General features: G+C 42.3%; 1 protein-coding gene, 1 long non-coding RNA gene and 1 pseudogene across 2 annotated transcripts in view; 2 read left to right on the top strand and 1 right to left on the bottom strand.

The window, feature by feature from the left end:
• Window positions 1–27,391, bottom strand: part of GRPR (gastrin releasing peptide receptor) — a 31,430-nt gene extending 4,039 nt beyond the window's left edge. Inside the window, exon 1 of the mRNA XM_035000110.1 lies at window positions 26,508–27,391. Within this exon, the coding sequence (XP_034856001.1) occupies window positions 26,508–26,920 (413 nt within the window). The 5' untranslated portion in view covers window positions 26,921–27,391. The remainder of the gene's footprint in view (window positions 1–26,507) is intronic.
• The window catches only part of LOC118007080, a 33,975-nt gene continuing 13,906 nt past the window's right edge, over window positions 7,846–27,914 (top strand). Inside the window, exon 1 of the long non-coding RNA XR_004678265.1 lies at window positions 7,846–7,971. This is a non-coding gene — a long non-coding RNA (uncharacterized LOC118007080). The remainder of the gene's footprint in view (window positions 7,972–27,914) is intronic.
• On the top strand, window positions 21,353–21,775 carry LOC118007064 (annotated as a pseudogene).

Here is a 27,914-nt window from a genome sequence, read left to right as displayed (position 1 = left end):
TTTGTTTATTTGTCTGTTTTGGCAAAGCCTTCGTTTTGAGTATTCAAATGCCTTTTAGGGAACCTGAAGTCTGAGTATTTACATATGCCTCTTCGCTTTTTCAAAGGGTGCAGGACAAATAGCCCACTGAAAAAGTTATACCAGGAGCATCCCCGTAATTGTCAAATTAATCTTCCCCTGCCCTCCTTCTCTCTTTCAGTCTCATCTCTTGCAGTATTCAGGTCCCTCCTGGGTTCTGTGCTATATGGGCCCCTGTCTTGGATGCTCTGGGAAGCAGACACTGAGATGAAACCAGGGGGACAAAAAGTTTATTGGGGAGTAATACCTGTGAAAGGCAAAGGGAAGGACACAAGATTGGATGGAAGGGAGCTGTCAGACCCTGAGGCAGACCTGACAAGGTCTACACCAGTGAAAGTGACCAGCCATCCTAATTTGTCTGGAAATTGCCCAATTTTAGCACTGAAAGTCCTACATCCTGGGAAATCTCTCAGTCCCAGCAAACCAGGACAGCTGGTCACCCTATGCCAGCCTAATGGGAAGCTTGGTAACAGAGATTGCCCAGCGGAGGAGTCCTGTCTTGGGTGGAAATGGCCAGGCCCTTATATCACCACTTTGCTAGTCATGGGCTGGGGCCACCCAAAAAGAGTGTGGCCTTAGTTACTATCTGGTTTAGTCACTGAGCAGGAACTGAGGAACTGTCCAAGAAGAGCATTGACCATAGCTTGAAAGCAGAAGTGGACTCTGAAGGAACCAACAACTGGAGGCTGTCAGCTCACCACAGTCCCTGCAGCTGGAGAGTGAATCTTTTCTTCAAGGGATATCTGAGCAGAGCAGCTCAATGTCTGCCACAACTCCCCGTACAACGCCTAGCACAGTGGGGTGCACACCAGTTTTGTGTGCACTTGTCTGAGAACCCACTAGAGGATGAGCCTCTGGTGGGCAAAGAGTGTCTTCTATCTTGGCAAATATTTGTTCAGTCGAACATGAGCTGCGATAGTGGGGAAGTTGATGTGTGTTGGGACCAACTAAATGTGAGGGTGTTCATTGCTGAAAATGCTGTGTTAAAACTGGTTCTACCACTGATACTCTTATATGATGGACTTCGGTGATGGGGGAACACTTGTTTCCACTTACTTCCATGTTGATTAAGCTTCCATTGAGTTACCACTCTTTGCTGCACCCTGATTCCTCACTCACTTTCTGCCTCCCTCCAGGGAAAGGGGAGTGAGTTATTAAGAGGTGAGTTTGAGAAAAAGAATCTGGCATGTACTCTGGGCTCAGAGAGGCCTATGGTTGTCCCTGACTAGGGGAATGGCACATGTAATGTAGGAGATCAGGTGTTTGCAAGTTCATTATTGCTGTGGACCTAAGTCACTTCTCCAAATAGCTTTATCAGGCATAGAAAAAATTATTTTTATTGTTCTCGATTTCTTTATCTAGCTCTCTGTTCCTAACACAGGTAGAGAAGAGAGGGCTCTTATTTAATGGGCATCCCCAGCACTCCAGAACAATACTGTAGTCCTGCTTCAGTGTACCTGTTTGCTTTTTCCATCCATAGATTGTATTGATTCATTTTAAACAATTACAGAAAAACATAAAAATTTCGAAGGAAGTTTTATTTTCTTCTGGCACTTTCTCTACTCACTAGTCATCTCAGACATTTTTGTTCCTAGTTTAGAATGTAGGCAAGGAATTTATATCTTTAATTAAAGGTACGTGAACATCTTCAGCCAAAGATGTATATGACTAAAGCTATCTCTGATAAATCAATTACAGATAAAGTAGTAATTATGACTTCCATCTGCGTTTTCTGACAGAAAGCAGTCATAAGTACCGTTAATTCTCCAAGTGAAGGTGATTCACTCCTGCATGAGTGACTCATTTCTGCATGAGGCAGAAACCAGAGTGAATGGCTTACCTCCTTTTCTCTTGGGAACCTTGTACTCCTAAGTGCAAAATGCCATGGGAACTGTTGAGTTGCTATTTCAAATTCATAACTTTTAAACATAAAAGATAGTATAAAAAATTACAGTTTTCTAGTTTTGCCAGAAAAATAATTTGAATCTAACTAAGCCTCTATATCTATGTACCAGTTTTCAAGAAACGCAGGGATAAAAGAATCTGCTAAATGATGAAGATACAGTCAAATCCCAAATTGGAAAATTCTACAGGAATGACTCCATTTTTTTTCCCTACAAATACATGGCACAGAAAAGGAGAAAAAAATTTTTTAAAAAGGAAGGAGAATGGTTATAGACCTACTGGGATGTGTAATACATATTAAGTGCAATGTGTGGACTCCTTTTGGATTTTGATTCAAATCAAACAACCATAAAAAGATACTTTTGAGACTACTGAGGAAAATCAAATATAGATTTAGTACCGGTGATATTAAGGAATTATTTTTAATATACTAGGTATTGTGGTTCTGTGTTTTTAAAAAGACTTTTTGTTAAAAACACACCCTAAAATATTTACTGTGAATATATTTACACTGAATTAATATAATGTCTAGGAATTGCTTTTAAATATTCAGATACATTCATATATCACTTGTGTAATTAAAAAATAAGTAAAAATGCACTGCAAATAATTTTCTGTTATGGAATATTCATAAAATATCAAAAGTAATTAAAGAAATCCCATTTACTAAGTTCTTGCTTTGTGCCAAGCAGAGACTAGCATCTGCATTATCTCATTTATGTCCAGACAACAGATGGGTGCTATTATCCTCATTCTACAGGTGACAAACTGAAGCTCACTTTCAGAAGTGGTAGAGTCAGCATTTGATTGAGGACCAACTCCTTTCAGGATATCATAGCTCTTTCAGAAGAAAGCTCTGGGGAAATCCTTCTTAGAAGCAGAGAAACAGACCAGAAGTTGTTTCCCAAATGTGTATGGAACACACCAAATGGTCCCTGGAAGTCTAATGGTTCTATAGAGCATGGGACATGTCAGTCTATTTCTTCTTCTGGTTTAGATAGCTCTCCCCAGAGCTCCCAGTGCAGGGAGACACCTCTGGTAGGGGCGGGAGGGGGGGAGTTCTTGCTTAGGAGTGATGGCTAGTTGGACTGGGGCGGATACTTAATCTAAACCAGCCAGTGAACTGCCTGACCAGCTACTAAATAGTAGAGCCTCTCTTTCTCTTAAGCATTTAAACTGAAAAAATGAGAGGATGTAGTTAGTCAATAACAGATGCTGGAAGTAAAAGATTTTGATGTCAAGAAAGGGATTGGGGGGGCGCCTGGGTGGCTCAGTCGTTAAGCGTCTGCCTTCGGCTCAGGTCATGATCCCGGGGTCCTGGGATCGAGCCCCGCATTGGGCTCCCTGCTCGGCGGGAAGCCTGCTTCTCCCTCTCCCCCACTTGTGTTCTCTCTCCCCCACTTGTGTTCCCTCTCTCGCTGTGTCTCTGTCAAATAAATAAAATCTTTAAAAAAAAAAAGGGATTGGGCATATTTTAACCATGTGCAAGATAAATAAGCAGAGTAGGTAGACTGAGAGAAAGAGAAAGAATGAGGCAGACATAAAAGAAGCTGATGGGGCGCCTGAGTGGCTCAGTCGGTTAAGCATCCAACTCTTGATTTCAGCTCAGGTCATGATCTCAGGGTTGTGAGATTGAGCCCCGAGTCAGGCTCCTCGCTGAGTGCGGAATCTTTTTTTTTTTTTTTAAAGATTTTATTTACTTATTTATTCATGAGAGAGAGAGAGAGAGAAGCAGGCTCCCAAGGAGCAGGGAGCCCGATGTGGGACTCGATCCCAGGACCCTGGGATCATGACCTGAGCCGAAGGCAGACGCTTAACCATCTGAGCCACCCAGGTCCCGCTGAGTGAGAATCTGCTTAAGATTCTCTTTCTCCCAAGGGGCTCCTGGGTGGCACAGTCAGTTGAGCGCCTGACTCTTGGGTTCGGCTCAGGTCGTGATCTCAGGGTTGTGAGATCGAGTCCTGTGTTGGGCTCTGCACTCAGCGTGGAGTCTGCTTGAGACTCTCTCTCTCCCTCTGCCCCTCCACCCCCAAGAAGAAGGAAAAGAAAAAAAAAAAAAAAAGAAGCTGAGATGATGTGGCCCTAAGTCAAATGGAGGGTCCTTGGTTCCTGGCCCATGAACTGCTTTTGAATGTACAAGAGGTTTCCTGTTAGTCTTACAATTCTATTTCCTTTTCACTTGAGTTAGTTTGAGTGGCTTCTGTTCTTTGTCAGCAAAAGAGCCTTATCTAGAACAGTTAGACATGATGGACATTTAAAGTTATCATCAGATTTATTTCCAGCATCATTTTGCATACATCATCCCCTACTTGCTGCCCTCTGAAAGAATGAATGATCAATTTTAATTGTACCCAAGAGATAGACTAGTCTACGGTCTGTTCCTAAATTCTCCATTACTTTCCTGCCTTCCTCCTTTCTTTCTGCCCAGTCCCAGTCTCCATTCATCTGAATCCTATCCTTCCAAATTCTAGTTGATAAGTATCATCTTGATGAAGCTTTTGCTGCTCAATCTAGGCCTCCATAATTCCTGTTCTTTCTCCTAAACTGTCTAATTTTATGATAGGATTATTGATGTTTTTTCATTTTATGTTTACTATGCACCATCTTGAATTGTTTGCTAGCTTTCCATGGGTATGTCTTTTCTACCTATTTATTAGAATAAATGTCCTGAGCTTAGAAGCTTACATCTGTTCCTCTTCTCTTCTTTCTGTATCACTAAAAATGCTCCAGGTCCCTTGTTCTGCATACCACTTACTTCAAAGTAGAGGCTCAGTGCATACTTTCTAATTAATTAATAATATGTGACTTGCAGGTGTGTCTCCTGTTCCCGACTTCTCAAAAATGAGAGTAGATACACTTTTACATATTTAGTAAGAATCATTCCTCCATAGACTGACAGATCCACTCCTCTGATACTATGGGGCTCAAGACAATTGCTTCCCACTCCTAAAAACGTCTGTGCTTCATTTTTCTTACGCAAACATGGGAAAGGTCAGAAACATTCTGTGTAATAAGCTTAATGTCTCAGAGATTTTTTGGCAAGGAGCAGTAGCGGACTCCCACACCCAGGATTGGAAACCTTGGCCCACAGAAGAGTATGTCTTTTATTCAAATATGGGCAGTGTATTTATTTTTAAGAACGCAGCATTTCAGCCTTCATTTGTCCATACTTACCTACTGAAGTCTGTAGGAGTTGTTGAATAACAATATTTTAAAATCTCCTGATGCATACTACCTAGAGTGGACTGAGCTGAAGAGAAAACTTAAAGGAATTAGTCTCTAGGTAATTGGCACATTGTCAGCATTTAAATTAGAATCCTAACACCTAATCAGATTTGATGAGGCTATTTTTTTTTAATGTTTTATTTATTTATTCATGAGAGTCAGAGAGACAGAGAAGCAGAGGCAGAGGGAGAAGCAGCCTCCCCGCCTAGCAGGGAGCCCGATGCGGGACTCGATCCCAGGACCCTGGGATCATGACCTGAGCCAAAGGCAGACGCTTAACCATCTGAGCCACCCAGGCGCCCTTGACGAGGCTATTAAACATCGGCTTTATTTTCTCCTGAGACTAACGCCGGGAACTTTTCTGAAGAAATGTGGGGCGATTATTAGCTGACTTGTAAAATGACTATAATCCAGAGCAATGGCATTTTATCTCCCTTTGAGCTATTACTCTGCCAATGGAGAACTTGCTGGTCCTTGGTGCGCATCCAACCATTATCTTTAAGTAACAGATTACAGTTCTCCTTTTCTGTTCTCTCCAGGCCGAATAACTCCAATGCTCTTTTTCACTCCTTGATATACTCTGGTTTTCTCTAGCCTCTAATGTGGACTTGGGAGCAGAGATCTGGTTCCTAATGGTGAATCTACCACGTAGATTTATGGTCTTGGACAAATCATGGACTCTGCACTTCAGTATTCTCATCCCTCCACAGGAGATAATAACTGCAGTCTTCAGTGTAATCAGTGATTCCAGCAAAAATGATAAAACCACTGAGGGAGAGGTTTTAGGGGAACAGGATATTCACATAGTCTCAAAGAGTCTCCCCATAGACTACTATCTAATTGCAAAGAGGAAAATGTACCTTTATGTTGGGGAGGTCCAGAAGTCACTCCTTTAACCAGGTGGTCAAATCCAGGGTGAACTTCTCTACTAGTTAGAGCAGGCACAAGGCCTATGGCCCACGATACTTTTAGGGGTTTTGAAAAGTGTTTCAATTTCTTTTAAAATGAGAAGAAAAAAATGAATATAATCCATCTTGGATTATATTTATCTTTATGCTGATATAATTATAAAATATAATTCTCAACATTTTTTTATGGAGAAAGGGTCCCATGAAGGTAAAAGTGCCAAGGGCCCATGAAATTCATAATTTGGCCCAGATTAAATTTAGCATCACCAATAATGGGACCATCTGAGATCATGTGCCTCCTGATAAAATGCAATGGGAAGAACACAACATTGCTTATGCAGTCATCTTGCCCCCCATTTTTTTTTAAATTTTATTTATTCATTTGAGACACAGAGATACAGAGAGAGAGAGAGCATGAGCAGGGAGAGAGGCAGAGGGAGAGGGAGAAGCAGGCTCCCCACTGAGCCAGGAGCCCGATGCGGGGCTCGATCCCAGGACCCTGGGATCATGACCTGAGCCGAAGGCAGACCCTTAACCATCTGAGCCACCCAGGCGCCCCCATCTTGCCCAAAATTTTTAACCTGAATCTGTATATGAGGAAACAATGAGACAAATCCAATTCTGGCACATTCTACAAGATAACTCGCTTAGATTCATCAAAACAGTCAACACCGTTTTTTTAGAAGAATATAGGGGAGCTACTGTTAACACCTTAAAGGAGATAAAAGAGATATAACAAGTAACCCTTTTCACAATATGTACATACAGCAAATTATTATGTTATGCATCTTAAACTTATACAACGTTATGTTGTATCTCAATAGGACTGGGAAAAAAGAGAAATATAACAACCAAATGCAATGCATGTGCCTTAATTTGATCCTGGATTTTTTTTTTCTAAAGTAATAAATTACTTTTTTTTTTTTTTTTTTGGAAAATGGGGGAAATGTGATTACATATCAGATGGTATTAAGGAATTATTGTTAATTTCATTAGGTGTGATAATGGTATTGGGGTTCTGCAGAAGAGTGTCCATGTTCTTAGGGAATACACACTGAAATACTCAGGATATTTGCACCTTACTTTCCAGAGTTCAACAGAATAAAACAAGCAAACAAATGTGTGTGTACACCCACCCACACCCACACCCACACACACCGTAGAGCAAGAACAAAGTCTAGGAGATGTTAATTGTTGAGTGTGGGTGGGTATTATACAGAAGTTCACAAGCAAGGGAGAGAACATGCTAAAATATAGAATTTTAAAAAGATGGGGCGCCTGGGTGGCTCAGTTGGTTAAGCGACTGCCTTCGGCTCAGGTCATGATCCTGGAGTCCCTGGATCGAGTCCCGCATCGGGCTCCCTGCTCGGTGGGGAGCCTGCTTCTCCCTCTGACCCTCACTCCTCTCATGTGCTCTCTCTCTCTCATTCTCCCTGTCTCAAATAAATAAATAAAATCTTTAAAAAAAAAAGAAAAAGAATTTTAAAAAGATAAACTAAAAAAGAGATTAACAGTAAAATAACAAATTCAAAATAATGTGTCAGCTCAGGTCTTGATCTCAGGGTTGCGAATTCAAGCCCCACGCTGGGCTCCATGCTGGGCGTGGAGCCTACTTATATAAAAAAAATAATAATGTGTTATAACTTCTTTGTTATATTCATATTGTTCTCTCGGGCTTGCAATTTTAGTATCATTGACAACCTGTGGGGTTTTGTTTTGCAGGAATATTTTAAAGCCACTTATCCTGAAGGTGCAGGGAAGAATGAGGTGCCATGGTTGAGCCTTCTGTATGTTGGGCCTTGTGCTCCTGCTGCCTGAGCTGCACATGATAAGGGATCCTCTGATGTGGACTCAGGTAGAGAGTGAGCCTCAGTTTAAACCACTACATATTACTAACGTTTAATTCATCTTTATTTTTAAATAAAAATCAATATAAATAGAAGTTTTGACACTTTCCTCCCTTACCTGTGAGATCAGGTTGCACCTCTCCTGGAGGGCATGAACCCCACTTTGCAGTCCTCACAGATGGAGATTTCCCTTATAAGTGTCAGTGTCTCTTACAAAAGGGTAACTTTGATTAGGATTTTCAGAGCCTGTCCTTTGTCTGCTGTTTCTTAAAAAATAATCAGCCTAAAGTCATCCTCATGCCAAAGAGGCACATGTTGGGGTGGCAAAACCTGCCCCCTTTTGCTGGTATTGAAATTAAGGGAGAAACACAAAAAATTTATTAGAATGTCTGTTCCCCACCTGCTCTATCCATGATGAAAACACGGTGGTTCTAGGCAAACACAAAATTCCTTCCTTCCTTGAGTCTTTTATACTGAATCTCCTGCATCTTTCACTGCCATATACACACCCTGAAGTTCCCTGTGGCCTGGGCCTAGAGGGAGGTCTGAGCTCTTTCATAAAGTCAGAGGCTGCAGGGCCTCTAGAGGCCATCTGAATGAGACATTGGGAGCCAAGCTGAAAACGGCGTCAGGGAAGCTCTAAAATCCAGAGGCCGGCACAGGGCTGGAGAAAGGCGTGCTGATGTGGAGAAGGTTCAGAAGTGCAGGTACTCTTTCTGGGCTACGAGGGATGCAGAGGCTGAGGTATAAAATGGAAAGAGAGCTGCAAAACAATTGTTGGACATCTCATGGTGCCCTGGCGGAAGGAGTTGGGCAAATATTGATGCTTGGGCCCCAAACGGGTTTCAGCAGGATGACCTAATTCCAGAGCTCAGTGCTAATCCTGTGAAGGAATTTGTCAGAAGGGGTATAAGCAGGATGAAATATGACAGTTGCCAGTGGGTATGTTTCAAATGACAAAGAAGAGCAGTCACCCGGTTCCATTTCAGTCGCCGCAAGCTGTTCGTAGGCCATTCCTCAAAAACTGTTATGGAGGGAAGAACATATATTTATAACTTGTTAGACTGTTTCAGCAATTTATGAGCCCAAAAGTTTGAAGAACGTTTATAAATCCCACTTGCGAGTTGTAGTTAGACATGGCCTGCATTTGCTCGACCGAGTAACAAAGAAGATAGAGAACAGGGAAGAATCACAAAGACAGAGAAAAATCACCCGTGCTCTAGGGTGGAAGGTAAAATACACTCGGGGTCATAAATTGTCTTCATAAATTGTCACTGCCAAACAGACCCCGAAACAAGGATTTAGGTGCAAGTAGTTTGTTCGAGGGGGGATCCCAGGAAGCACAGGGAGGGAGTGGAGAAGTGGGACAGGGAGGGAATGGAAGCCAAGGAAATGTGCCATTCTGGGCAACTGGAGCACATTCCAGAACTGTGGCACCAAAGCGTGAGGAGGCTGAGGCGTTTCCCGTGGACTCCCATCCCTCTTTGGTTGAGAATGGTCCTCCACTGTTAATTCTGGAGCACTCCCACCTGCCTCAAACCTTCCCATGGCCAGGTATCGCTCTCAGTCAGAGAAAAGCAGCAAGCCCAGGTCTGTGAGGGACCTCTAGGGAGTGCGAGGGATATGGGTGGGCCACCAAGAGCAACCACTCTGTAAATTCTTCTCCTGGTCCCATCAGTGTATCAAACGCATATGCAGAAAATGAAATATCAGAGACAATGTTAGTTTTTGAATATATTTCAAATTATTGGGGATTAAAATAGAATTTCTAAATTATCTCAGTCAAATGCATTATCTTTTTTTTTTTCTCAAAATAGGAATTATTAAAGCTCAAAAATACCATCATGGCATATGAGTCATTGTATCTAATTATAAAAATTTAATAGCACTATATTTAAATAACCTTTTATGAGAGTCTTCATACAGGGGGAAATGTTGACCCAACTTTGTAGCTTATTGGGTCCCCTGGCCCAGAAGGTTGATCCTGGCAGTGTTAGCGAGGTATCACTGCGTGGGGAAGGAGCCCAAGACAGTGAGTGGGAGGAACTGAAGGGAGACCGGGAGCCGTGCATTCTACACCCACTTCCATAATTCGCTATTTTTACAAAAGCATGCTGTCTCTGTTTCCTTTTATTTTATTTTATACTATTTATTTAACAAAAACTTATATGTGAGACTATGTGCCTGGTACAGCTCCTAACACATTTCAAGGATTATCTTTTTGAATCCCTGATAACGATGCAAGGAAGTAGGTACTACTGTGGTCATCTTCTTACAGATGAAGAATCTGAGGCACAAGGAGGTGAACCAGGTCACCTGAGCTCACACAGCCAGCAAGTGGCAGAGCTCGGAGTTGAACAGAGGTCCTGGGTCCAGATCTTAAACCATGAGACTTTCAGATCTCCATTTCCTTCATCTGTGAAATGAAACTAATGATATCAACCTTACTTGCTATAAGGAGGTGCTAAATGAGGTGTTTCAAAAGCACTTTGAAAACTAGGAAGCACGATTTAAATAAAAGGCTATTATAGTCCATGAAAAGAAATGATTGTCCCCTGAACAACACCTGGTTGAGATGTCAACATCCTCTCAGCTCCCTTACGAACATAAATAACACTCACGCTAATAACAAACACTCTTTTGACTAGGCATTCTAACATTTTATAAAGAAGTCAATACATTGTCTCATTTCATCATTACAAAAATTACAGTAGTCCTATGACATATTAAAAGTTAATACCCTTATCTTCATTTTATAGATCGAAAACTGAGACCTGTAGAATGGTTTGCCCAAAGTCACACAGTTGACAATGAGAAGAACCAGGGCTCAAACTCAGACATCGTTTCAAATTCAGTGCTTTTGAATTTGTCCTCACTGTGAATAGTGCTCCAGTAAATGTGACCTCCAAAAATTAACAATAAAAGAAAGAAGCAAAGAGAAGACAATACAGTGAAAGAAAGAAAGGACTGTTACTGTTTAGCAGGTAGGGAGTTTCAGATTGGGAAGATGAAAACAGTTCTGGGGATGGATGGTGGTGATGGTTGTACAACCATGTGAATGCACCATAGAACGCCATAGAACTGAGCGCTTCAAAATGATTAAAATAGTCAATTTTATATTATGTATATTTCATCACAATACACTTAGGAAAAAAGGAAGGATGGGGGGGTAAAGGAGGGAGGGAAGAAAAGCTTAGAAGTTTGTCACCAGGCAACTTTGGGGGCATCTTAATTAAGAATGAACTGAAAAGGGCGCCTGGGTGGCTCAGTTGGTTAAGCGACTGCCTTCGGCTCAGGTCATGATCCTGGAGTCCCGGGATCGAGTCCCGCATCGGGCTCCCTGCTCGGCGGGAAACCTGCTTCTCCCTCTCCCACTCCCCCCTGCTTGTGTTCCCTCTCTCGCTGTGTCTTTCTCTGTCAAATAAATAAATAAAATCTTTAAAAAATAAAAAAGAATGAACTGAAAAAGTTTGCTTTGAGTCAGCAAAGCTATCATCAAGGAAGATGGTCTAGACAGTGCATTTGAATGACTTTTTTCAGTTGAAAATTTTAGAATAAAAGTGCTAACAGCCTTTTCCCAAGACATCTCCCATGGCCCAAACACTTCCTATTTCTCTAACCATTTCAAGCCTAGACGAACCCCTGGAGGTACAGAGGAAATGATTCTCCCTGAGCACAATTCCCCTTTTTCGCAATTTTAAAGGGCCTTGCGTACATGAGAACTTACAGGAGGCCAGCACTGTGCATGACGGTGAAACCATCTGGAGGACGTTGTGAGAAGCGCAGCGTCTGGTCACATCTTCACTTCCCCCATGAGCAACGGGAAGCCTCGGCCCCCAACACCCCCATGCCCACCACCCATGCGAGCTGGCATCTGGGTAAGCCTGGAGTTAAAACTCTCTCCTTTTCTTCATTTAAGCAACTGTTAGTATCACAGTGGACCCAGGGCACACTGGAAAAGACACATATCTTAAAGACGTTGGGGTTTGACTCTCAATTTTTTGATTCGAAAGCAAATGCGCATGACATGACAGTACCTCATACTTTAAAGCACCACACAGGTGTCTGATTTGTATTGTATTGTTTTTATTATATCCCCTAGGAAGTCCGTCCTGGCTAACTGGACAGGGGTCATGGATTCCCCTAGGTTCTAGTTTGATATTATAATGGTGATGTAACGGGACGGATGGTAGCTACACTGGTGATGAACTTCAAACCACTAAGCTGTACACCTGAAACTAACGTAACATTGTGTCAACTCTACGCAGCAAAGATACAGTGAAGACACTGCTAAATGCCTACGTCAGCAGGCATGCACACACTTTCATATCCCGCACAGCAAACTAAGGATCTACTGGTCAAATCTGACCCTCTGCCTGTTTCCATATGGCCCATGAGCTAAGAACAGTTTTTGCATTTTAAATGGCTTTTAAACAGTCAAAAGAAGAATCACATTTTGTGACATGTGAAAAGTACATGAAATTCAAGTTTCAGGGTCAGTAAATAAGGTTTCACTGCAACAGAGCTATGCCTATTTTCTTCCATAATATCTATGGCTGTTTTCATGCCATAATGGCAGTGTTGAGGGGTTGCAACAGAGACCTTACGGCCCACAAAGCTGAGAATATTTATTATAGGGCCCTTAAAAAAAATGTTTACTGGCCCCCCAGCCTGTGTGCACTGAATGTGTGAACATGGCTAGCATTTCTGTTGTTCTCGGCCTGTTCATACCAAAATTGTTGGTTCCTTCATTAATGGAGGAGAGAGTCTGTCTTCCATTTTACACAGCGCTCTGCCTGTTAGGCTTAGTAATTTGTAATCATGAAGACAATAGGCCACTGAGCTTTGCCGTTGGTCTTCCAGTGCTAAACACTCATTGTCCAGGATGCTTAGTCAATTTATCGGCACAGGTAAGGACTAATTTAGTATCTCAGGCTCTGCTTGGCATTATGGATATAAAAGTCCCTGACCACTAAGGACTTAAAATCTGGTTGGGGAAGCAAGCTAGGCCCAGGTAAGGCCCTGAAAGAACAACAGAATGATGCTTAACATATTACATTCCCCTTTGTGAGGCGCTCTTAGATGATGCTGGGTCAGTCTATGAAGTGCTTTTACCATGGTGCAGACATGAGTACATGTTTAATGCTAAACCTGTTTTCTATATAATTATGGAATATAAAACTTGGGAGTCATCAAGGCCCATTCCCTTCACATTACAGAAGAGGAAAAGTAGTGGCCAGAGGTCCCACGGTTGGTTAGCTGAGAACCAAGACTAGAACCTAGGTCTCTGGGTCCCCTAGTTAGTTATATTTGATTATAGCTCTTCAGTCTCAGGTCTTTTTAAAGCACCAGGAAAGAGTACTTCAAACTAAATATTTACTATACTGATCTTCATCCCGTAGTGCATATTTCCCTCAAACCATCATTTTAACCTCCAGTTTCACCTCTGCTGACAACCTAGGAAAGAAAAGATGCCAAATTCTGATTTTTCTGTTCTCCTGTGGTGTTTCCAATCATTTAAAGTAGAAGGGGAGGGGCGCCTGGGTGGCTCAGTCAGTTGAGCGTCCTACTCTTGATTTTGGCTCAGGTCATGATCTCAGGGTCATGGGATCGAGTCCCATGTCAGGCTACGTGTTCAGTGGGGAGGCTGCTTCTCTCCCTCTCCCTCTGCCCCTCTCCCCACTCATGCACATGTGCACATGCATGTGCGCTCTCTCTCTCTCTAATAAATAAATAAATCTTTATTTTTATTTATTTATTTTTTAAAATGTCACCTCTGATGGCTTTTTTTTTTTTAAGATTTTATTTATTTGACAGAGAGAGACACAGCGAGAGAGGGAACACAAGCAGGGGAAGTGGGGAAGGGAGAAGCAGGCTTCCCGTGGAGCAGGGAGCCTGATGCGGGGCTCGATCCCAGGACCCTGAGATCATGACCTGAGCCGAAGGCAGATGCTTAACAACTAAGCCACCCAGGCGCCCCAATAAATAAATCTTTAAAAAAAATAAAGTAGAAGGGGAAAAGGGGAAAGATAATAATGAAATTCTTAAAAATCTGTTTTGATTGCCATTTATTTAAAGAGAAATAAGCATTTCCCATATGCTCTCATGGAGAAACTACTGTAATTTTGTTTTTACATAATTTTGTATTGTTTTTTAATTGTGTTTAACATATTTCTCAGAGGCCCAAGCCCGGTATGAAAGTGCCTGATAATAAAACAAAACAAACAAACAAAAAATACCACCAAAGGGAAAAAAAGAAACTTTGAAAAGCTTGAAGTTGACCTGTAGTCATTCTATTTATATGTAGACAGCATAAAGAAATAAGTGAGTCACATGGACATACTATTATTTTTACAATGAGTTCTTCTCACACTGGAAATAAATTTCTTTATGTGCTGCACTTCACATTTTTTCCTGCTTCTTTCCTGGGTACCTTTAGCTATTTCCACTGGCTAACTGGTCTGAGTACAATACAAAAAAAGAAAAGTAAAAAGAAGTGAAGTTTAAAGAAATGTACCTCAGGAACATTTTGGCTCTTTCCTTCCCACGGAATTTCAGCTGTTCTCAACCCCTGCATAACTAAATGTTGGCTCCAGCTCTTACTTACTGGGGCTAAGAGCCCTGGCTTAGCTGAAAGATCCCAGAGGCTTTGATGTACCTACAGTACTTGGCAGTGTCCACTGCTGCAGGCCTCAGCTGAGACTCCTGACTTACTCACGTCTCTGAATCTAACCTGCGGAGATAATGTGAGGCTGTGCATGCTGATCCCACAGGTCCGATGAGGGAGTTCTGTTTTCCATTTCTGATAATGGCAAACCAGCTTGTTGCTGAGTAACTCCCCTAAAATGAAAAGTTAGGAAATCTCTTGGAAAGCATCAGAGAAATACCAAGGCAGTGAGGATCTGAGGGGCCAAAATCCTGGAGAGAAGGAAGCATAAAGAGATGAAGCTGTCATTCAGTACCATTTTTGCCTTACGGCATTTACCAAGTTTCAAACAGCAACAGAGAAATAAAGCTGAGCAGAGCTTCTAGCAGTTTTAGGAGGAAGGAGGACAATAAATGGAGTTCAAGGTCCACCAAGGAGAGGAGGCCAGGTAAACACCCCAGGCTTTCAGTTTGGATTCCCAAAAGGGGGACACCCTAGCAGGAGGGGTGAACTAATTCTTGCAAAGACCCAATCCCAGCCTCCAATCTGCTCAGTCCCTGATCGGGTCAGATATACTGCCACCTCCTAATTATCTGCAAGAAGCAAAAGCGAATCTTTTCTGGAAGATAATAACATGCAGAACCTCGAATTATTTACAGTTCTTCATATACAAAATCAGGTAGTCAAACAAAATTGCCTCGTATACCAGGAGGCAAAACAAAATGGCCAAAAAACAAGAGAAGAAAATCTGTAATAGAAACTGGCTTAGAGAGGTTCCACATGTTAGAGTTACCAGAGAGGGATTTTAAAATACATTGGGACTAATTCAAGAAATTAGATGACAAGATGGAACCAAATGGAAAGACTAGACATAGCTAAAGAGAGGATTAGTGAGCTGAAAATGGCTAGAGTGAAGTACAGTGAGAATAGCAGAATGGAAAACACAGTAAAAGGAGTAAGAAATTTATGGGACATGGTGAAATGAGATTGTGTTTAAAACAGTTCCTAGTAACAGAGGCTTGACCCTAGGATGGAATTTTCTGCCTCAATAAAAACAAAAACAAGCAAAGGAGGAAGAAAACTCGAAAAACTTAAAGTTAACCTGTAGTATTCTGTTGATACGTAGACAGCATAAAAAAAAGAGAATGGGACAGAAGCAATATTTGAAGTTGTAATGGTTGAGAACTTGAGAAAACTGGCTAAAATCTTCAAACCACAGATTTAAGAAAAGCTATGAATCCAAGCAGGAAAAAGACAAAGAAAACCACAGCTAAGTGCATCATAGTAATGCTGCTGAAAACCAAAGATAAAGAAAAAAATCTTAAAATCATTCAAAGAGCGACAAATCAATAATTTTAAAGAAACACCAACAAAACTGACATCTGTCATCATAGCGGAAATCCAAGTACAATAAATGGCAACGTCAAAGTGTGAAAGATCAGAACTGCTGGCCTAGAATTCTATGCCCAGTGAAAATCTCCTCCCCAAATGACATCAAATAAAGGCATTTTCATACACACCAAACCAGAAAATGTATCCCCATTATATTTACACTCAGGGAAACACTGAAGGGCATTCTTTGGGCAGAAGCAAAATGATCTCAGGTAAAGTCAGAGTTGTAGGAAGAAACAGAGAACAACAGAAAAGATAAATATGGGAATAAATTTAAATCTAAAGGTAAAAAATATGTGAGTAAATATAAAGTATGTAAAAACAATAAACATAGTGAGTTGTGGGTTTTAAAATACAAAGAGAATTAAAATAGAAAATAACAATAGCTTCTCCCCACCCCCACCCCTCACAAAAGGCAGGAGGGAATTAAAATAAAGTGTCTTTGCATTGCAATCCTTGAATTGTCCTGGAAGTGGGAAAGTACTAATTTATAGCAAACTGTAATAAGTCAAGGATACATGTTATAAACTCTAGGGTAGCCCCTGAAAGAATACGAAGAAGAGCTTGTATAATTAAACTCATGGGGAGGGGTAGAATAATTAAAATATTTCACTAATTTAAAAGAAGGCAAGAAGAAAGGGAGAAAGGATAATGAGACTGGTGAGACCAATAAAAATCAAATAATAACGTGGTAGATTTAAATCCAAATATACCAGCAAAGTCAAATTTATCAGAGTGTCTATGTTTATAGGACAGAAACCTGTAGCCAAATTACAAACAGCAAAGACATTTGTGTAAAGTGACTCATGTTACACAGACCCACAAAATACCAACATTGATGAGGAAAACTTAAAACTCATAATGCCAAGACATCCATGGCAAACAAGTTAATGGACGTCAATTAAACAAGTATTGAAGATTACTCAAGGCACAAATCTTTAAATACTGTGAAATTGTACAGCCCATATAGGAAAGAAATTTGATAGTGGCTTTCTCAAATAATCTTAAACACTATACAGTCATTCTATAATTATATGACATAACCAGTAATGACTTATGGAGCTGAAAGAAACTTTTCTAACCAATCCTTAATAATAAACCCATTTTAATCAACCATGCCACGAGTCTGACTCATCTTTCTAATTTCTCTATAGAAAAGGATATCACCAAACCATTGTCATTTTAAGAGGAGACAAATGAGGATGAAGCCAAAATATTTAAGAAAACAAGTGTGATGGACATGTGTCAGGCAATTAATTAATAGATACTATGCTATTTTTCTGGATTTTGTGATGTTTGTAGAATTTATCAACTTATTTAAATTTCTAACATTGTGATTTCTAAATCTAATATCTTTCTAAATCTTTTAAAACAACCACGTTTCTACCTAACTTTGCATTCATAATTTTACTTGTTTTTTCTTAAAAAGCATCCTCCAGGACGCCTGGGTGGCTCAGTCATTAAGCCTCTGCCTTTGGCTCAGTCATGATCCCCGGGTCCTGGGATCGAGCCCTGCATCGGGCTCCCTGCTCATCGGGGAGTCTGCTTCTCCCTCTGTTCCTCCCCCCTGCTTGTGCTCTCTCTCTCACACAAAAATAAATAAAATCTTTAAAAAAAAAAAAAAGCATCCTCCAAATAGTTCCCATAAAACCTGCATAAGGTCTTTTCGTCTAGAGTTGGGATGACTGTTCTACTGCAGTCATTCTGTTAACCATCAAAAGAGATGAACATGATTCACAAACTGTAATCCAGCCTTCCAGGTTCTCTCAGTAGGACCTACCAGAATTCATTCATTTCTTTACTCCTTCCTTCATGTTTCCATCCACTCATGTATTCAATAAACACTTATCAAGCCTCTATTACAGGTTAGGGATGGTTTTAGTATCAAAGAATATGCTACTGAATGAGATAGCCTCCCATTTTTTTTGGGGGGGGTATATTTCTAGTGGTAGAAGACAGATAATAAACAAGTAAGCAAATAAATGAACAAAATAATTCTCAAGAAAATAATACTGGATGATATTTACCTAAGAAAAATGAAGATATTCATCCATACAAAATCCTATGTGAACATTGATGACTTTATTCATAACTACCCAAACCAAAAACAACCCTAATGCCCACTGACTGAAGAAGGGATAAACCAACTGGTATACCCGTGCAGTGGAACACTACTCAGCAATAAAAAGGAATGGGCTCCTGCTACATGCAACAACATGAGTTTGAAAGAAGCCAGACTTAACCAACTGTACACTGTATAATGTCATTCATATGCTATTTTAGAAAAGATCAGGGGTTTTCAGGAGCTGAGGGTGGGGGAATCGGATAGACTACACAAGGACATGATAGTATCTGGGGTGATGGATGTTCTACATCTAGACTGTAGTGGTGGTGGTTACATACCGCATAAGTTTGTCAAAATTCAGAGAAATGTACACCTAAAAGTTTACTATATGTAAGTTACACCTCAGTCAACCTGAAAAAAGAAACTGGATGATGGAATAGTGTTGGTCATTCCTTTAGACTGAGTGGCCAATGAAGACCTCCCATAGAAAGTGATATTTATTTATTTTTTTAGAGGGGGCAGAGGTGCAGGGGGAGAGGGAGAGAGAATCTCAAGCAGGCTCCACGCCCAGCACAGAGCCCAACGCGGGGCTCTATCTCACGACCCTGAGATCATGATCTGAGCCAAAATCAAGAGTCGGACGCTTAACTGACTGAGCCACCCAGGCGCCCCTAAAGAAAGTGATATTTAATGTGTAAAATGAATCAGCAGCCTTTTAGAGGTTTCTGGCAAATCAAATCATTTCAAGTAGCAGCAAATATCAGATACTAATCAGCAGAATTTCAAAGATGACTGTAAGAAACAAAATCCCTTCTTCCATTACTGGGAGGTAGAGAGGAATGAAGAATTTTTTTTCTTTTATTCTGCAAAACGTGTTTTAATTAAGAGAGAATTTATGCAAACCCTACACACCAGGAGGATTTACAAGTGCAAAAATGCTAATTTAGTCTATTTTTCAAAGGATGTTATTGACAAGCACAGTTCAAAAAACCTCACCAGGAAGCCCTTTCAGGCTATGTAATATGTTTCATGATCAAGTTTGTGCTTTTTTTCTCTTTGCCTCCATGCATATTAAGTTGCCAGAAATGATACTTAATTAATCACACAAAAGTCTAACACTTTCACAGATAATATGTTAGAGACAAGGTCAAAATCCTTTTCTACCTTTCTGTCTACAGCACTCCAGTTGAAAGAGCCTTGCTGGGAAACCCCACTTCCGTTGCCCCTGCCTTCTGGGCACTGCAGAGTCTGCCAGCAGCCGTGGCAGATCCATCACCCTGGGGAAACACGAGTTGAGTTTCCTTCCAGAGAGGCAGTATGCTTCAGAAAAATCAGACTATAGAGAAGTTATGAACTGGTGACTCATGTAAGCCCCTCCAACAGAGGGACTTTCTGGAAAAGATGCTTTGCAAGAAATTAAATTGTCTTGGGGCGCCTGGGTGGCTCAGTCATTAAGCGTCTGCCTTCGGCTCAGGTCACGATCCCAGGGTCCTGGGATCGAGCCCCGCATTGGGCTCCCTGCTCCGCGGGAAGCCTGCTTCTCCCTCCCCGACTCCCCCTGCTTGTGTTCCCTCTCTCGCTGTGTCTCTCTCTGTCAAATAAATAAGATCTTTAAAAAAAAAAAAGAAAAAGAAATTAAATTGTCTTGTCTTGTGTGAAAGGGCCAATGTCCTTGAAATCAGTGAAGCTGGGCCTCTAGAACATTAGAGGAGCCTCTGGCATCACTGGGGCGATCCCCTTAGAAGGGCACCATCTTGCAGTTACTGGGGTTATCCTCCCTCAGGACAGTAGGGTCTGGGATCAGTAGCTCCCACTGTCCAGGGAAGGGAAATGGAATCAGACTCTGTGTTTTGATGGTGTCTGAAGAAAAGTTTCCAGTTCCCCCGAAGGAACTAGGACTTAAAATGAGGAGAGCAGTATTATAATCTGACTGCACTTTGAATCTGCTGTGACAAGGCCAAATTCCATCTTTTGGTCTCTGTCAAACAAGGGTTTGAACTTTAAGATGATTTCTACTGGTCACTGCTCAAACATCAACCAAGCTGTGGTTGTTGTCCTCTTACTAGATGTACGGTGGGCCCGGGTGTCATAGCAGGCACAGACCCCAAGGAGCTTCCCACATGATTAAGGAAGTAGAAAACACATCTATACAAAGGATCCAGTAATAAAATGTGGGACAGATTTGGTATTTCATAGACAATACAGGCAAAAACATCTTGAGAAGGGGAACAATCAGTGAAAGCAAAAGATCAGGGAATGCTTCATAGAGGAGAAGGGACCTGAACTGTGCCTTGAGGGATTCATAGGATTTGGATAGATGGAGGGAATAGAACCCAGCTATTAAGGAGAGGGAAATGAAGTCAGAGAGGGGAGAAGTCAGAAGGCAATGTGGAAGCAATGAGAAGTTAGCTAGAGGGGCGCCTGGGTGGTTCAGTTGGTTAAGTGTTCGACTCTTGATTTCTGCTCAGGTCATGATCTCAGGGTTGTGGGATTGAGCCCCGTGTTGTCGGGCTCCATGCTGGGTGTGGAGCCTACTTAAGATTCTCTCTCCCTCTCCCTCTGCCCCTCCCTGCCCCCCACTCTGATCGCACGCTTGTGCTCTCTGTCTCTAAAAAGAAAAAAAAAGGAGTCTAGCTACAACTGTGTTTGTTCTGGCAAGCCTTGGGATAGGAAGATAGAAAGACAGACTGGTAGATAGAAGAGGGCCCGGCAAAAGAGAATTGAAGGATCAGAGAGAAGTTCATAACACAGACCTGGAAAGTGAACCACACATGTATTTTTCAGAAGGTCTCAAAACCTCATCAATGGGATGCCCAAATTCCCCAAGCCTGTGACTGGTGACTGTATTGGGCTGCCTGGTTTCTTCCCTCTTCATTTTTGCTATCTTCTCATAGAAGATATTTGACAGACAGGAATAGCCCATGCAGCTAGGGGGCATTTGATATTTGCCTATGTGAGAAATTCCTGATACTGTCAATGAGACAGACCAACTAACATGGATCTTGGAAAAGAGATTTGGACCCCAAGACACAGAGCAAACTCTCTTCTGTCCAATAGAACTCTCTGCAATGATGGAAATGTTCTGTATCTGTACTGTCCAGTAGAGTCATGTGTGGCTACTGAGCCTTTGACACGTGGCTGGTGTGACTAGGGAGCTGAATTTTTAGTTTTACTTGGTTAGTGGCTAAGATGCTGGACCATGCAGCTCGAGATGGCAGGAAAGGCTGAAACTACATTATCTCATAAACTCTTTGCAATGAACCTCTTTTCCTCCACGGCTGCTTGAAGCTTGGCCGCCATCATGAACGACACAGTAACTATCTGGACCAGGAAGTTCATGACTAACTGACTACTTCAGCGGAAACAGATGGTCATTGATGTTCTTCACCCCGGAAAGGCAACAGTACCTAAGACAGAAATTCGGGAAAAACTAGCCAAAATGTACAAGAGCACACCAGATGTCATATTTGTGTTTGGATTCAGAACCCATTTTGGTGGTGGCAAGACAACCGGCTTTGGCATGATATATGATTCCTTGGATTATGCAAAGAAAAATGAACCCAAACACAGACTTGCAAGACATGGCCTGTATGAGAAGAAAAAGACATCAAGAAAATAGTGAAAGGAAAGCAAAAACAGAATGAAGAAAGTCAGGGGGACTGCAAAAGCCAATGTTGGTGCTGGCAAAAAGTGAGCTGGAGATTGGACAACAGGAGGAGTAAAGATGCTGCAGTGGCTTTATCTGTGGAGGTTGTGCAGATTTTTCATGAGAGGATCAAGAAACTAAGAATGTTAATGTGAAAAAAAAAAACTCCTTGCAATGAATTCAAAGAATCTGTACTTCAAGAAGTTTGCCTAAATGCAATTCTTTCCTGTTTTCTTTACACATTCCAAATCACAAGGGAGGGGAAAATGTATGAACAGTCTTTTCCATGGAATCAAGGATCACAATTACAGTGGAACTCCTCTATATATCTACCTTTGGGATTCATTCTGCCATCCATTCTAGCAGAAATAGCACTGAATAATAATACTGAAGGAGGCACAATATAACTTGGGTATTATATGCTGTCAAGATAACATCTAGCTTTAAACGTCACACTTACTGGAAAACATAAACTCTCCTTACCCTTCTCCTATTGAGGGCCTAATTTTGGTCTTAAACTCCATTTACATAATGCTGAGGACCTAGTACAGAAATGGGCATCTAGTAGGAAAGACCAGTCTGTAAAAAATATATCCATCCATCCATCCATCTGCCCATCCACTCATCCACCCACCTATCTTTTCATTTGTCCATCCATGCACCCATCTTCATCCCCCGAATCTATTCATAGACTCAGAAAGAAAGGTTTTTCTCACATTTACTCAGTGAGAGCTTCATAGAGAGGAAGAGATAAGAAGTCAGTAACTGTATGAAACATTTTAAAGAGTATGCTTTCAGATGAATTCCAAAAAAGGAAAAGAAGAATGAGAAGAAAAGTGTGTATTAATTAACCATAATTTTAATTAATCACTGTTTATTCATCACCCGTTTGGTGCCAAGGAACCATGTGAGGCAGTGTGGAAGATAGAAGAATATATAAGAAATCTCTGCCCTCAGCATTCTTTTTTTTCTTTTAAAGATTTTCCCATCCAAGTACTAACCAGGCCAGACCCTGCTTAGCTTCCGAGATCAGACAAGATCGGGCGCGTTCAGGGTGGTATGGCCGTTTTTATTTATTTGACAGTGAGAGAGCGCAAGTGTGCACATAAGCAGAGGGAGAGGGAGGAGCAGGCTTCCCGCTGAGCAGGGAGCCCAATGCGGGGCTCGATCCCAGGACCCTGGGATCATGACCTGAGCCGAACGCAGAAGCTTAACCGACTGAGCCACCCAGGCGCCCCTGCCCTCAGCATGCTTAATAATCTACTTGAAAAGTTAACGCAATGAATATACGAGAGGCTAAAAAAAGACAAATGAGTAAAATACTTCAAAAGAGCAAAATGAAAGAAGTCACAAGATAATTCATGTCTGAGATAATAAGCTTTATGTTTAGGGGAGGGTTAGGACCTTGGGGCTAGAATGGTCCAACTTAGGGTTTTAAGGAGGAAGCTTGAACCATATTCCGAATGATAGGCAAGATGACAGATAAAAAATTTGGAGGGACCTTAGAAATAATCTAGCTCAACTCTATTACTTTACAGATGATTCAACTAAGGTCAGAGAGTTAAGTGACTTGGGCAGTAATGGCAGCAAAAAGCCTAAAAGGCAGGACCGTTGATGCCCACTCCAAGCCCGTACATCACATGGGGAGTAGTGTCTTCTATGCAGGAAAGGAGAAAGTGTCTGGAGAGTGGGCAGGACACAGCATAAGCAAGGGAGCAGAGCCAGGAACTCATCAGTGTTCCACCAGGTATGAGGACATCGGCGCGTGTGTAAGGGGAAAAAGGCATGGAAGGAGGGGGAGGGCAGGGACCAAAAGCGAAGGGGCTTGAATGCAAATCTGCAATTGACCAGCTGTGTGAAACCCAGAATTCTGGTTTCTGGGACTGCCTTGAAGTCTCCCTCTGACACAGTGGCAAGAGTGTAAACTTTTCCAGAAAACTGTTATCCCCTTCATATTAAAAAAGACTCAAGTTCGCCTGGGGGAAGGGAGGGCTGCAGAAGGGAGATGGGGATGAGTACCGGCATTGCTGGTGAACCTACAAGGGGCAGGGATGGATGACTATCACTATGCTGTTCCCACCTCAGAAACCCTGATGCAGTAGATTTAGGGTAGGGACTAAGAAGCTGTATTGGTTTTGAGTTCCCCATTGATTTGTGATGATCATCCAGTTTGGAGGGTCTTCTGGTTCATCCTTTTACCACCCTGTCAAATACAGACTTAGCGCTTTAGAAAACTCTTCGACGATATTTACTAAATATGTGTCCCCTGTGATCTGGCGATTCCATTCCCAGGCTTAAACCCAAGAGAAATAAACACATATGTTCCCCAAAAGGCACAAATAAGCTTATCCAGAGTAGGTTATTATGAACCCCAAACTGGAAACAACCCAATGTCCATCAGTATTAGAATGGATACATAAACAGGGTATATTCATACAGTGGAATACTACACAAGAATTAAAAAGAACATAGATGACTGTCACAGACATGACAGGCATAAGAAGTATGATGCCCTTTATACGAGATTAAACAACTGGCAAAAATAATCTATGTTAACTGAACTCAGAATAGTGATTGCTCCTGTCTGGGGGTAGGTATTAACTGGAACTAGGCATAAAAGAAAACTCCTGGGGTGCCGGAACTATTCTATATCTACATCTGGGTGGTTTACTTACGTTATGAAGACATAAGTAAAAATCCATTGAGCTATACACTTGTTCACTTTACTGTATACAGATCGTACCTTGTTGAGAAAAACCAGAGAGGGTATGGGTGTGTGTATTTGCCCTGCCGTCCTCATGAGGTTATTATAAGACCCCAATAGCTTTTCAAAATGAGATAAATAGATAAGTGTAGTTTTGTGTTATTTAACTAGCTCAATACTTATTCTTGTCGAAATCGGTTAGATGCACTCACGACCTGTGATTCAGGTGATCCATCAGCTTTTTGAAGCCTCACCAAAGCACAGAAAGTTCGTTATAGGGCAGCTTATAGTAGGGGAAGAACACACAGTAACTATAAACTTGCTGAGAACACACCGGAGCTGCCAAAGGCTGCAACCTGGCTGTGGAAAGAGCCTTTCTGCTGATGGGGAATTCGGTCTGCTCTGAAACTCTGGAAAGAGCCCCCTGCAGCTACATCTTCACATCCCACACCCTCGCTTTCCTCTCTGTCCCCCCACCCCACCCCAAGAAAATGGCAAACACCCTCTACACCACTGCACCCAGCAGCCCGGGGTCCAAAATCTCATCTTCCCATCGGGAAAATTCGCCTCCATCCTGAGATGACCTCGGCATCTGTGTAATGAGCCACAGACCTCCTGCCAACATGTGAGACTGCCCATGGCCACCAGCACCTGCGGGGCCGCTGTTCAGGTGAGAGCAAGCTGGGGGCGAGCGGCGAGAGTGGAGAAAGCCCCTCCGGCCGGTACGGTGTGCAGACCTTGCCTCCGGGCTATTACTTTTCCATCTTTGAAAATGAACAGTGTACTTCAGGCAGCTAAGTATAAAGACATGTCTACAAATACTGGTAACACTGTCTTTATTCGTCCATTACTCGACAAAGCCAGATCACCTGGGGACTGTTTGTTCCTCTATAAAATGAAAACCCACTACCACGTGTATTAAAATGTGGGACATTTTCTTCAGAGTATAAACTTTCAAGAGCTGCTTCTATGCCTTTCCTGGTACACGCTCAGATCCTCATGTGTCTTTAACAGCATAACATACAGTGGATTTTAAAATGAAAACTTAGAGTCTCTGGTTCATTGTTCCAGTTTTTTCTTAATTTGACCATATGCTCCATGATGTTTCGGGAGTCTATTCATTACTGTGTCCACTTTCTAGAGCTCAGAAGCATGCTAGATCTAGGCAGCAATGTGTGTGAACAGCCTGCGGATATTTTCCGACGGGTTAATTCAAGCAAGTGTTTTTTAACATAATAGATGCTTGGTAAATGTTGAAGGAATTAATATGAATCTTTAAGAGTGAATAAAGGTGAATTTTTAAGCAACATGTTCACACAAGAAATGCAGTTCACAAATGTGAGTGTTGCCCAGAACGAAACGTTGGACTCCCCACCAAAAAAACCCAACCAAACAAAAAAACCCAAAGGCACTGTATGTGGAAGTACATCAAAAAGATTAAAATTCAAAATCAAACTTGAACTTTCTCAAGGGAAAAAAAATCCAAATAATGCTTGATTTCACTGAAGGGACACTTAGAAAAACCAGCTCTCTGGTTACAGAGAGCCCAATACAAAATCAGCTGTGAGAAAAGGTAAATGGTCTAAGGAAAATAAATTTCAAAGAAATGCTGCTTATTGTCTCCTCTTGTTTATTTCTGAAGGAATATTTTGAGGAAGAAATTCAGTGGGACTTTTCTGTTCTCTGAAGCTTTTGAATTGTTTCGAAGAAACATTTGCCTGGGGTGTAAACTCTCTTAGGTGTGATTTTTTTTTTTCCTCACCAGTCAATTAATTTTGCAGGGAGGGAGAATTAGGAAAAAGCAACGCTAAACCGATTTGTCTCCAGAAAATACATGTCAATCTTATGCTCAGAGATTTTTTTGTTTCTCATTTCTCCCCTTTCGTCCCAAGAGCCCCTCACTTTTCTTTCTTAAACCGATAATGTCCAATTCAAGAAGTAATCCCCAGAAGAACAACGTGCCTGGAAGGGAATCTGAGTTTGACTAAAACTTCCCTTTGTGCAAACAGCTCTGCCTGCCCCAAGCTGGTGGCTCATTTCCCAAGGCACCTGCCACCCTCAGAGAGAAGGTGACTTTCCTCCAGAACTCACCTGTCCGCCGAGAGAGCCGTGAGTGTGAAGACAGACACCCCCACCGAGGTGAGCTGTATAAAGGGGATCAGTTTGCAGCCAATCCTGCCAAACAGCCATCTGTCGGCCAGGTACCTGCTGGCATCCACGGGAGCGCACGTTACCAGGAGGAGCAGGTCTCCCAAGGCCAGACTGGAGATGAACAGGTTGGGCACATTTCGCATGGCCTTCACCGTACAGAAGATCTTGATCAGGGTGATGTTGCCGACGAGGCCTATCAGAATGATGACCCCATAGATGGCAGGGATGACATAGAAGATCCCTGGGTGGAACCAGTCGTCGTTGGTGGGGAGATCTGCACTGTGATTGGAGATGTTGCAGTGCAAGAAGTGGTCCACTTCCAAGTTCAAAAGCAAACAATCATTCAGAGCCATCCTCTAGGTTCTTGCCCCCCTGAAAAGGGCACTTAGATGCTGTTGCTTAACTTTGATTTTGTAGTTGGGTGAAGATGAGGATAAAATCTATGCTGGGCTCTTTATCTTCTTTGACAAAAATACTCTGAGTACATATACACCATGGCATTCAGAACGGCCGGCACTATTCTGATGCTGGTGCTGCTCTGGTCCTCGCATGACCAATGTAACACATGTCTAAATTCAGTAAGTTAGCAACAAAAAGTCAGCCAGAACTAAACCCACTCTGTAGCAACTCTTTCTACCTCCACTCTAGTCTGAGTCTCCCTGGCTGCAGTTTACTAGCAACTTTTGGCCGCCTATTTTCATACGGCATTTCCTATCTTTCCTGATGTGTAGAACCTGAAGGTTTAAAGTGGGTAGAAAAACAACTGCACTGAGAAAGCCTCACATCCTATAGGCAGGATGCTGTGCGCGTCACTGACTTCAGCAGCAAACCGCCCCTCCGCGGCGCTGAGGCTCTGCGGAGGCACCGGGGCTACTTATAGACAGAGAAGGCCAGCCCCCTGCTGGCCACTTGAGTCACTGCCCAGGAGCCCGCTCTCCCCGCGCTCTCCCCGCGAAGCCACCCGCAGGCTCCAGCCGGCAGACGCCCGGGCGTCTTCCGCTTCCGGATGTGGCTCCTGGGGCACTGCTAGCCCTCGGCAAAAGGCGGCGCGCATCCTGCTGAGGCTCTGCCCGCGAATGCAGGAAGAACTCGCAGCCCCATTTCTCATCTTTTCCGGTTCTTTGAATGACATGTTCAAGGTGCTATAAAATGGGGCTGCAACGGAATTAAACGCGCACGGACGCACACGGGATGTCCATGTGCGAGCGGTCCCACCAGCCTTCCCCGCGGCCCCTTGAACGCGGACGGCTACTGAGGAAAAAGAGGCATGGGCTTTGTGCCTTAAAGCTTCGGTCACTCACGTCTGGGAAAAGCCGAAGCAGAACACACACACACACACACACACAC

The sequence above is a fragment of the Mirounga leonina genome, unplaced genomic scaffold (genome assembly GCF_011800145.1).
Source record: "Mirounga leonina isolate KUSES-001 unplaced genomic scaffold, KU_Mleo_1.0 Mir_101595, whole genome shotgun sequence".
NCBI lineage: Eukaryota > Metazoa > Chordata > Mammalia > Carnivora > Phocidae > Mirounga > Mirounga leonina.
The sequence above is the reverse complement of the archived record's forward strand: the minus strand, read 5'-3'. Positions and strand labels throughout refer to the sequence as shown.